Source organism: Berghia stephanieae, chromosome 3 (assembly GCF_034508935.2).
Source record: "Berghia stephanieae isolate SIO BIC M18660-M18661 chromosome 3, UCSD_Bste_1.3, whole genome shotgun sequence".
Lineage (NCBI taxonomy): Eukaryota > Metazoa > Mollusca > Gastropoda > Nudibranchia > Aeolidiidae > Berghia > Berghia stephanieae.
Window position 1 is genome coordinate 77,088,534 of NC_088362.1, and position 13,065 is coordinate 77,101,598.

At 32.0% G+C, this 13,065-nt stretch overlaps 1 protein-coding gene across 1 annotated transcript in view; it reads left to right on the forward strand.

Moving 5' to 3' along the window:
* The window catches only part of LOC144968492 (connector enhancer of kinase suppressor of ras 2-like), a 32,199-nt gene extending 21,114 nt beyond the window's left edge, over nt 1–11,085 (forward strand). The window contains exons 17-23 of the mRNA XM_078906920.1: nt 375–520; nt 2,097–2,173; nt 5,660–5,728; nt 7,106–7,209; nt 8,520–8,675; nt 9,928–10,127; nt 10,831–11,085. Of these exons, the coding sequence (XP_078763046.1) occupies nt 375–520; nt 2,097–2,173; nt 5,660–5,728; nt 7,106–7,209; nt 8,520–8,675; nt 9,928–10,127; nt 10,831–10,959 (881 nt within the window). The 3' untranslated portion in view covers nt 10,960–11,085. The remainder of the gene's footprint in view (nt 1–374; nt 521–2,096; nt 2,174–5,659; nt 5,729–7,105; nt 7,210–8,519; nt 8,676–9,927; nt 10,128–10,830) is intronic.
* The last annotated feature ends 1,980 nt before the right edge of the window (nt 11,086–13,065 follow it).

Consider the following 13,065-nt stretch of genomic DNA (forward strand, 5'->3'; position numbering starts at 1 on the left):
ATAATATCTTTAATGTAATATCTAGATATTAATGGGATATTGCCTTAGCAGAGGACAAAAAGTGTCCTTTTGAAGCACTTTTGAATTGTGATGCATTGCCAACCGTTTGATTATTGACCAAGATCAAGATTCCTTGCCTTTCACAAAAGTCAATAAGCTGAAAAAACTTGTAGAATACCACTTTCTTTCCTTTTTCTTTCTTTTTTTCTATGCACATTATTTATATTGTGAGATGTCTAATCATCAGTTTAATATTACAAATGGATCTCGCTAAAATGTAACAGTTTTGAATTGGCATGAATGAGTTCTTTCTATACAATACCTTCATATTCTTTCCTCTGTACATTAATAACCATTCCCATAATCATTTCCAGACCGTCGTGTATCGTGTAAAGACTTGGGGAAAGGTGATTGTGAGGGGTGGCTGTACAAACGGCGACAGGGCACATTGTCTAAGAACTGGGTGAAACGCTGGTGTGTGCTGAAGATGTATGACTTTTTCTACTACAAAGCTAAAGAGGTAAAGAATTAAGGGGAACTATATTAAAAAGTCGCTTTTCCTAGTGGCAATCTGCAAAAAATAATGATCTGCAAACAATTTGTAGAGGGTTTTTATTTTATTGATTGTATAGGAATGATCATGAAAAAATTTATTGAGGTTAAACAATGACTAAAAATACTGTGCTCACTATAGTCCTGTAAAGATGTGTTGATTCTGTAAAAAAAATAATTGGATTAAAACCACTCTGGTTAATACTGAGAAAATTAATAGGACCACATAAAGCAAAGAAATATATATATATATTTTTTAATGAAAGAAGTGTTTAAAGAAATTCATGAAGGCTAGTTCAGTGACTTCCTTAAACAACTGATGACAACCAATTCTTTATCAAATTTTTCGACAACAGACAAAGGCATTATAACTTGTTTCTATGAAAAAGGGGACATTATGAAATATCAAAAGTATTTAATTTTCGTCTCATTTCTTTTACAACTGTTTATGAAAAACAAAATCAAGGTAAATAACAATGGAATTTTGAACTAGAATAGCCATTATTTATATATTTTTAAAAATTGATCTGTGCGTGAATATCGTAACAATATCAAATAACTTAATTAGGTCAGAATTCATTTCCTATGTCAGCATGGCCAGTTCATGATCAAAGCAACACTCTGCTGAGCAAGTTTTTATTTGATTTGTAGATGTTTTTGATACAATAAAAAAGAATTTCATAATGATTTGAATGATGAATGAATTTGTAACGATATGAATGTTGAAAGTGAATAAGAATTTAGTTCTAACGATCATGATAAGCTTGTTGGGTGGCAGTGATGACAGTGATTAAATGATAATGATGATGGTGATGAAGGAGATATTTTTACTCCATCCATGTTAAATGGAAGAAAAAGTATTTTGAACTGTTGTGAGTGTATTGTTAATTTCTTGTTGTTAATTCTTGATTATTTTAGAATATATGCATCACTATACCCATGAAACTTTTTTTTATTTCCATTTACCAATAACCGTACATCTAAATTATGACTCTTTCAAAGTGATCAAGTCAATTATTTTTTACACCCCTGTTATGCAAAAATAAGGTAAACAATATTTCACACATTCTACCACATGATTGTTGCCTAATATGATGTAAGACACAACACAGACATTTCACATACATCTATCTACTTTTATTGCTGTCCATATTCAATTAGGAACATGTCCATATGTAACGTGTAAGGGTTTTAATATTTACATGGGTGCTACAGCCTATTTTCTAATACATATGCATTGTTAAGGAAACTGTCTTAATCACCTTTCAATCATTTTGTGACTCAGTGGTGAAAGAGTTTAGAGTCATCAGGCCCATGAAGACAAAATTAATATCAAGGTTTTTGTGATTGCTTACTATCATCTGTAAATTTGATCTAAATTAGACCAGATTTACATCCATTGCCGGATAGACAGGGGGCCCTCCCCTAAAAAAAAGTTAATTTTAGAAAATCAAAAAGGGTGGTAACTGTCATAACGACTCATTGAAGTAAGGAATATGAATAAAGTTCCATGCCAGTAATTATTTACACTGTTTTTTTTCCAGGATGTGAAAGCTGAGGGCGTTATTCACCTTCCAGCTTTCCAAGTATCTCCCGCACCAAGTCTGAAGACAAAGAAATTGTAAGTTGGTGTTAAAAATTGCTTCATATACATCATTAAAGAAGTCGAGTTTTTAGAATATTACACTGTCATAAAATCGGTATCAGATCGAGAGCCAAAACTAGTCGTTTAGGCATAATCATAATATCTTGTATTACCTAGATGGAGTATAGAAATTCCTTGAAACACACGCAGAATGTCAATACGATTATTCTATTATATCAGTTGTACACCCCCTTACATTTTCATATATTTCTTGTCCGTTAAGTATGCAGTGGGAGATTGAAAATTAGGTTAGAGATTTATGAGAATGAAAACTGTGCATTTTGGACCGCTTTTGAATTGTGTGGAGCTTGTGGCATATGATTCTTTGACGAGTGAGCACATTTTCACAATTTGGGACAAAGAGCTTGAAATAATTATTTATGTAAAAAAAATAATACCTTTAGATTTTCCTAATGATTAATAACATGAAATCAATGGATGATAATAAAGTGAGTTCATATTGTGCACTAAGCTGTTTATTGATTATTTAAGATTTAAAATAACATGTATTGGAAATGGTGTAGAATGTGGGATTTTAAAGATTTATTTTTATGTTTTAAAGTTAAAATGAACAATTTAACTTCAAACAAAATATTTACCAGAGTAGGAATCATATTTAGATATTCTTAAGAAAGAAAGCCTTGATGAGAAAAATTCTGGTCTTCTGATACCCCCGAGTCTTTCATTTATAACAACACAACAATATATCCTGACTTTGTTTTGCTACAATACTGTGTATGGCTTGGATATTATATAATATATAATATATATGCTTATTATTACTCATTGGTGGTTGTGTGATGATTTTGCAGTGACATTTGAAGTGCTGTATTTTCGTTATCCTTGACACAGGTATTATTTTCTCACTTATGAATGAATGAATGCTATCATATAAAGCAACTACCCTCTCTTTCTTTTATATTATTCCTGATGAATTAGTGAGCATGGGTAAGTCAAGGTGTTGTCAGTATTTTTTTTTTAATTTTTGTTTTTTGTTGTGATTTTATTATTACTTAAAACTTTATACGCGGTCTATTTATGTATTCTTTTTTTTTTTGTTTTTTAAAAATTGGTTTTTCTTTTTTTTTTTTTTTGCTTTTTTTTTTTTATTTTTTTTTTTTTTTGGTTTTGTTTTTTTGTTTCTTTGTATTTTAAGGGTTTTGTATGTTTATATTTTTGTTGTTTTTGTTTTTGGTTTGGTGGGGGGGGGGGGGGGCGTTGTTTTTGTTTGAGGTTTATTTTGTTTCAATTGAACGTTTGTTCATGTTTTTTGTTTCAATGTTGTGATTTTGCATTTTAAAAAAGACTTTTCATGGAATCTTGGGACTTTTTGAAAATTGTGTTGTGCTTATTTTAAAAGAATTTTTCCTTTTCACTATTTTGGACTTTTATTGATATTTTTGACCTTTTTAGCTTTACGTGTTAGGAATGTAAGGCAAAGTTCAGTTGTCAGAATCATCAAAATATTTTCAATATAACAGTTATTGTAGTCAACACATGACATTTCTCTTTCTGTCAGTCTTTTAAATATGGAGGGCAAAAGGTTAATTTTGTTATTGTATCTGACTGACACACAAACAATCCTAAGGTTGATTTTTCTCCAGGCATTCCTGACCACTGAATAAATTAGATTGCTGAGTCTGGTTTAGAATCGGTAGGAAGAATTTATTATTATTATTATTATTATTTTTTTATTATTATTATTATTATTATTATTATTATTATTATTATTATTATTATTATTATAGTGGCCAAGTGGTTAATGCATTGCACTGTGATCCGGAAGGTCCCGGGTTCGAGCCCTGCTTCAGGCACTTTCGTTTTTTTCCTTTGGCTAGATTATTAACCCCCAATTTGCTCACTTTGGAAAACATGGGTGATTCCTGTTGACATCAGACATCTTGTTTGATGGATTATCTATATTCCTTCATGGAATGCCTTGACGACGGGATCTAAAGTGAAAAGAATCTCATTATTCAGAATGATGCACAACGTTCAAACAATGCACACTGTTATTATCGTTTTTAATTTGTTGCGTTTTTAATTCATATTTGAAAGTCATACCATTTTTGTTGTGCTTTTTCCTCCCCTGTTTTATTTTACTCATGCTTTGCTTATCTAATTATTTATATTTTGTAGAATGAATGGATATAATTTTGTTTGATACGTGCACCTTAGCTTAAGATGACAAACTGCAACCAGTGTCATAACTTTTTCGTTTTACTTAGTTGTGATATGTGTTTTCTCATTACTAAGTTTGTATTCAGCCCTCTAACAATGGGGTTTGATTTAACTCTCACATCATCAAATAACAATTTTTCTGATTATTTACCTTGATAGAACCACAGACCATGTGTTTTCACCAATTGAACAGTAACAGTCATATCCATTCTTTGAAGCCCGAGTTGCGTCAATAATATTGTTCTCCTGATGAAAACAGTGAGATCTGTGATTTTATTTCAGATGAATGATGAGAGAAATTATTATTTGACTGGGTTAAAAGTTAATTAGAACCCCGTTGTTAATAGGCCAGAAAACTGATAGATTGCCCCAACCTTGCATCCTGTATCTAATTTATTTGTTGAAACCATTTACATTTTTCTTTGATGGCTTCATGAAATTATTTTGTTCCTGAACCAGTGGATTTTTCTTATTACACAACGATTTTGGAAATAATATTTTATTAAAGTTACAAGTAAAGAAGAGAGCAGTCTTTAGCTGCCTGGATTTTATTAAGTATATTACCAAATCTAGAAGAGAATTTTTTAAAAGTTGTTATTGTTTGCACCAATCCGGGGAGCATATTTTTGATCCCTGGTTGAAAACTTCAGCATGATTAATTGTATATGAAAATCATCATATCTCTTTGTTTCTCATGACGTGATCGGTTTGTTTTTTTTGTTGCCATGTATTATTTCTTTTGTTCCATGCTTATTACAGGAAGGAGCGGAAAACAGCAGTTCCTTTTCAAATTGAAATTTTAATCAGATCTAGACTATAGAATTCCATTTCCACATCATAATCATATTTTTTTCCTACCGTTGTCGTAGCTAGCTCAATGGAAATGGATCATGTTAGTGGTGTTCAGTTGATAGTCATTGCTGATTTTCATTTGAATAAAAAAAAAATGATCAAAACAACTCAACTATCTTTCAAAAACATGAAATCGGCATATCCTTTGTTTATGACGGGAAGCAGTGTCCTTACTTTTCTAGTTCTATAATAACATGTTTTCTTTCAAGACTGTAAGTATATGGGTGGAAATCAAACTTGGAAGTATAAAATATATGGATAGTAGAGCCAGAACCTTGGCTTTTGGGAGTAAATGAGATGACGATTAAACAAGCATCTTTGTTAAATGAGCACATCTTTGAATATTACATGATTTATCATGCAGAGATTTGATTGTCCTATTGCTTTTCAGCATTTTTTTCATTCTTGTACCTGTCTTTCCTATTACAGTGCCTTCAAAATTCACAACCCTGGAACAAGCTTTTACTTTGCATCAGAAAGACAGGATGACATGGGAAAGTAAGTATTAATGTGAACAGCTTCTTTTACCATTTTGTGCGACATAAATAGTGATGGACCTCGATTCCAAGAGAGTGTCAATCACCCAGCTATAGGACAAAATGACACACAGACTTATAAGCTATCTTCATTACTATGATGAACGTTTTTTAAAAAGTTTGTTGTATTCTAATCACACCTTAGTTAATTAGCATATCAGTTTGTCACAGCTCTCCAGCCATACACGTATGTTATGTCAGTTGCTGTATAATTTTTATTTCCTTTGATCTATGTTGCATTACAATGCAGGTTGATCTCATTCTCTGTCGAGTCGTTTTCTATTCAAGTATCTTCTTTTGAAACCTCATTTGATTCATCATTAATCATCCGAAATGTATTTATTGTCTTGATTTCTAATCTATGCATTTAGTTTTTCCCCTCTTCTATATTTATTTGCTATGCGTCATCGATATTTAGTAATATGGGCGCTATGTTGTTTTGTTGGGGTTTTGTTGAAGATGTCAATCTTAGTTTTGGTACTGATTTTTATTGCTCCAACTATTCTGGTTATTTTTTCACAGGTAGTATTTGTCTTTCATATTTTAATGTAAAGTTACTGTTTTAAATTTATGCTGTTATTAAAAAGAGCAAATTCATAGATTTTCTATTTTTATCATCATCATCATATCAGTTCATCATCATCATCATCATCATCATCATCATCATCATCATCATCATCATCATCATCATCATCATCAACACCATCATTATTATCATTATCTTCATATCATTAGCAACTTGTTTATTTTTTTTTTCTTCAATTTATAGAATTGAATCCCAATTAATACATCGAAGTAAAATATGAACTAGACATTCGGGGTACCAAGCTTCTCCAACTAACTTTGACTGTCATCTTTACTCATTTTTCCCAAATATTTTCCATTTATGGAATAATTTACTTGCTGATATTGATATCAGCTTCTGAGTCATATTGAGACCTTTTAACATGCACATCAGAATATCTAAAGAGTACCATAATTTTTTATTTCTTGGATAAACTGTCAGTGACAGTAAAACTTAATCCGACTGAGTTGGTTAGTTTATTAGAAGAAGCAGGAGGAGGAGGAGAGGACAAAGAAGAAGAAGAAGGAGAAGTAGCTAGATGAAGAAAGATGAAGGAGAAAAAGTTGACAGACTCTGACTCTATGAATTATTTTTTAATATACACTCGAGCATTGTTTCGTCAAACTCCCTGGGACATGCAAAACAGTTTGAGGAAACAGTGTACAAAGAGTAGTAAGAAGAAAAAAATCGATACATTTGTATGAGTTTAAGGAAACCGTACTCGAGCATAGTGTTTTTAAACAATAAGGCCACAACTATTTAATCTGTTTTCAGATGGATGAACAAGATGGGACTAGCTGCAATCAGCTATAAAACTGGCCGTGGTTCAACTATAGATGGGACCAACACACAAGACAAAGCATCACTCAGCACTAGGAGTAAGTATATAATTGGTTGCCTGCATTTTATTTCCATTTTGGGTGCTGAAATGACCGAAAAGTGGTTCAAGCCCCGTACAACCTCGTCACACAAACAAAGAACAAAACCATTTCTCAGGGTTTGTTTCAATGTCATTTTGTCCTTACTTGTTTCACTTGACTCATGTGTGAATTAGTAATTGCCATAAGCAGTGATGGATACTGCAAGTGTTCTAGTACACATAGAAAAGGACGCTAAAAGATGACTTATGAAATGGAAAAACGGTTCCAATATTGTCCTCTTGAGGATTAAATGAATTATGATAGAAGATAGTGAGTTTGGTGAATTTGTGGAAAGGCAGAAAATGAAATCTTTATTCTTATCTTATCTTATCTTATCTTATCTTATCTTATTAAAGGCTTAATAGGAATTATCCTTTAAATGCCTTATACAATAGTTTATAATTACAGAATCTCATATAGCTTGTATTGTATCATTTACAGACAGTTTTACACAACTTTGAAAGTCAGGAAAAATGTATCAATCGAAAAATTCAATCATAGAATACTGGTAATTGAAAACTGGTCAAGATCAAATGAATCATAAATGTACAAAGTTCATAGTACAATTACAATGAAATATTAATGACAAAAATAACCATGAAAGCAACAACGATAATAAAGCATACATTAGTCTCTGATAAATTATGATTTTACATTGTTTCAGATGTCATGCATTTTACTGGTCAACATTTACAAACCAGTCTACAGAATCATGAAATTAATGGAAACAGTAATATCCACATGATAATTTAAAGTTTAAACGATAAATAAATAAATGGATAAATAACTACAGAAACAAACAAATAAATGAATAGATAAATAAATAAATAAATAAATAAATAAAAATTAATACGATCAAATTAAATTTAAAAATTAATCAATTAATCAATTATTCTCATGCCATATTTTAGGTATGTAATCAATGAGATGATTTGAAGTGCCAATATTTCATTTCCCATATGATAAATGCTGAAAAGAGAAATATTTCAAATAAATGATTGAAGCCATTCGTTGAAAAAATGTATCTGTTGTGTAACATTGTAAATTGATCACTTTTTTCTTTATCATGTTTTGTTTTGTTTTGTTTTGATATTATTTTTTTTGCCAATTTGAAATTGTTTTATCTTTGTATTAGATGTTTTGAGTGTGATGGTTTTATTAATCAGTCAATGATTTTATAAGAATATTGACTTAAAGATTTACTTTATTGACCTTTCGTTAAATGCCATCAAGCAGAAATTATTTACATCCTATTATGTTTTCCACAGGTGAAGACTTCAGTGAGAGTGAGGATGAAGGAGATGATATTGCCAGTGCCATTTCAGGCAGTGTCCAATCCCTGACCAGTGTTTCGTCCTTGGGCAGTGCCTCCTCCCCACAAAACTCACCTGTCATCAGGAGACATCACCTGGCATACCCTAAAGGTATTAAACAAAGAAAAGTTATACCTGATGTAATTCAAAGTAGTGGGTTACTCAAGATATGCATTTCTATCTAGCACCTGTCAAGGGTTAAAACATGCTCTATGCACTTCACAGTGCTCCATTTTCCCCCAATAAGAACCGCACATTGCTTTCTTGGCACCCTGTGTTTTACCAGCACTATTATTATTATTGTTATTATTATTATTATTGTTATTATTATTATTATTATTATTAATATTATTATTATTATTATTATTATTATTATTGTTATTGTTATTATTATTATTATTATTATTATTATTATTATTATTATTATTATTTAGTAGTAGTAGTAGTAGTAGTAGTAGTAGTAGTAGTACAGTCCACTCCGGATAATCGCAACTCGGATAATCACAACTTTCGGTTAATCGCAACATTTCCCAAGAAATACAATTAATTCTATATAAATGTCACTGGTTAATTGCAACAAGTTTTGGTTAATCGCAACAAATTTTCAACCTCAAAAAGAGGCAAGTTAAAAAAATTAATCAAACAAAATCTCATGATTAAATTTTTCCATGGGTGAAATCATGACAGGTTGAAGAATCAAGAGTGGGCGGGGTTTAATGCTACAGTAGTGTGGCACCGCTCTATACTGTTAGAGACAAAAGAGGGCAGGGCTTTGCAATATGGGTTCGTGCGGTCACCTCTAACTACTATATATGAGGCGAGGAAACTGGGCATAGTCTACACAACAGGTAGGAAATGATTCTTGTAAGGACAGACTGTGCGATGATATCCTTTGTTTTGAGATTGACAACTGTGAATTGTGACCAACAAGTTTGATGATAGTTTATTGCCTCTCATCACGGCTATTCTCTTTGACTCTTTCAAAATGTTAAGAACAAAAGAGTGAAAGTTAATCAAATCTGAATAAGATATCTTTGCTTGTCAAAATCTATATAGGGCTGCCATATGGTTTTTATTTAAGTCGAATTGCTCTGTCTGTGGTAGACTAAGAACAATGCTTACAACAACTGCTTTGAGTTTACCATATTTGTGTAAAATATTGCAAAAGTGGACAGGAAACTCAACTTCGGTTAATCGCAACAAGTTCGCTGATCCCAGGGTGTTGCGATTATCCTGAGTGGACTGTAGTAGTAGTCGTACTAGCAGTAGTAGTAGTAGCTATATTGTCGTTGTTGTCATTAAAACAATTTCCTGCCAAATAAATTGTGTTTTATTTAATCTTCCTACATTGGCCTTTCCGCAGGTAGTGTAGGGGCCAGCACAGAGGCATTAAACGCTATGTTGCAATCCATCCAGTCCAGTGACTTGACCATTGATGGCAAGGACAAAACAGCCCAGAGGAAAAGTCGCTGCACAGCCGTGGCAAATATGGAGTGTCCCCCGGAGGAATTGGAGGATTTGGAGAAACTGAGGAAACTGGACTCGTTACATCGAACTCTAAAGGTACACGCCATTTTACTTGCTATTTAGTCATTCAGTATTTCATAACTTTTGTTTTCTGAACACTGTTAAATGCAAAGGGTATATCATGGTCAGGGGCAGCGGAGCTCAGCAGTACGGTCTTTGCTTCGTATCCAAAAGGTACAGAGTTCGATCACCCACTGCTGTGCTGTGGGCCTTGAGCAAGTCACCTCGCCCTAGCTCAATTTGCAGTGCTCTACTGCAGCTGATGTCTGGGTTATTTCAGTCTTCCCTTGGAATAGATCCTAGAGACAAATGTCCCCTATATATATTAATTGTCATTATAATATAGTGTCGCCTAGGCATTCCAGGATGTCTGATGTCAACAGGAATCACCCATGTTGTCCAAGTGAGCGAATTGGGGTTAAGAATCTTGCCCAAGGAAAAAAATGAAAGTGCCTGAAGCGGGGCTCGAACCCGGGACCTTCTGGATCACAGTGCAATGCCTTAACCACTCTGCCACTTTGCCTCCCTTATACAATAATATTCAGAAATAAGAAATGATAAGAAAGCTCAATGACAGGAGGACTCGTAGCTGTGGTAAGTAAACTGAAGATAGCTATGATCCAGAGTCAGCAGATCGCACAAAATAAAGTTACCCTTCAATAATTATTCAAATATGTTTACAGTTTTGTTCTCATTGATTCTAGATAATTCGTTCGTTCATTTATTTTTTCTCCGTAAGGCTAAAGAATTAGAATTGGAAGAGATTGACCGCTTGATGAACAGTTCTTTAACTTCCAACGACCTCAATCAGTATTTGGATGAACACCAAGAGTTGGGGGCCAGCAAGAGCTTCATGGAAAGATTATAGCCATCTCACTGTCAACATTTGCTTACCTGAAGATATGAAGATATGGACTGTGATAGGTTTAAACAAACAAATATATTTATATAGTAGCTTAACCCCCCCCCCCCCCCCCCCCAAAAAAAAAAAAAATAATGCTGTGCATTACTATTAGAAATGCAATAATTGCAGAGCAATTGTGCTGCTCTATGGTATTGTTGTATCACGCTCACATAAGACCTTTAGGTCCCCGTTTTGAGTCCTGCTGTGGGCAGTGCCAAGTTGAGTCCATGAAAAAGGCTCTTTACTCACTTTCTGTCATCGTACCCAGGTGTAAACTTGCTCAATGACATCTTTAATTTTGAGTTCACAAGAGAAATGGCCCGATGAGAATATGATTATGTTATCACTTGTCTGAGTAAGTGTTTATTATTATTTTTATTAATATTATTATTATTATTATTATTATTATTATTATTATTATTATTATTATTATATTATTATTATTATTATTATTATTTTTATTATTGTTATTTTTATTATTATAATTATTATTATTATTATTATTATTATTATTATTATTATTATTATTATTATTATTATTATTATTATATTTTTATTATTTTTATTTTTATTATTATAATTATATTATTATTATTATTATTATTATTATTATTATTATTATTATTATTATATTAATATTATTATTATTATTATTATTATTGATTTATAGCTTTAAATATAAAATGAGATATTATTAATCTCTTCATATTCCAGAAGTGCATAAATTATTCATCTGTATCCATGCCTGCAACGTGCTATAGCTGACATCATATCTAGAATTGTAGTGCATATTTTAAATATTTGTCAAGCTTGTCTTTATGCTCAAGATGCTGTAACATATTTCATTGTAATGATCGAAAGCATTTTAAAATTTCTATATTTGTTAACTGATATACGTACCTAGATTCTCAGTAAAGTGTAAATAATGCTGCTTTTTTTTTCTTTTTTGCTTGAAAAAATGAAAAGCAAGTTTAAGGTTAAATGTTAGCTCATAAAATATTATTTACAGAGTCGCATGGTGTAGAGGTTTTACGTTTTCTCCTTAACAAATAGACAGGTAGTCCTTCAGAACTATTAGGCTCATGGACCTGGAGTTTATTTATAGTTTGAAATGGACAAGAGCAATTGATTGCTACCTTTGGATATGACACTAGTCTATCACAAAGTACTATATGCCAATCACTGCTTGGTGGATAAGGGGTCCAGAAAAAAATCTTGACTGCACCCGGGATCGATCTTGGTCTCTTTGCATGTTATGCGAGTGTTCTGCCAACTGAGCTAGTGGGACCCCCTAATAGACAGGATGATTAATAAAACAAAACACACAACAGTCTGGGGATTTGACACTCACCCTAAGACCTGTATGTCTCATTGTTATCAGTTCAAATTTGAGTCCTTACAAAAGGCTCTTTACTAACTTTCTATTTGTGTTTTGTGTCATTGATGTCCTGTCTGTAGATAAAGGTGGAAACCCGAATCATCACCATTATATTAGAGCAGAAAATTTACCTCATTGTTTTTCACTTTTTAGATCCTCTGTGAATTTTATCTTAAAAGAATAAACTTAGACTCATAAAATCATGAACTGAGTTTGGAGAAAACCAGAGCAATAAAATTTATCATTAAAATTTTTTTTTACCGCAGATGTAGTGGTAGACAATATTTTCAATGATAAATGTTGAGGTCTTTCTTGTAGTTGTACTTACACTGAAGCTTGATATTATTTTTGGTCCACCCAATTTTTTACTGTTTAGTCACTGTCATTAATTATTTCGTTTGTTTTGCCTAATTTTTCATCATTCCTATAAAAATTCTTGACCTATGTCCAAGATGAATTGTGATTCATTGTTTGACCATCTTAAACCATTTATTTCTTTATAGTTTCCCTAACTTAATTTGTAAGATTTTGTTATCTACATGCCATTGATTTAGAACAAAACTAGCCTTGTAGCAAAAGCTTTGAATTTACTGTAAGCTAGGGGGAATTTTTACACAAAGGAATAACACTTCACATTTTCATCAATAATTTTTTAATCAGGCTTGGTAGTTTTTCTCTCTTTCTAGGTAACT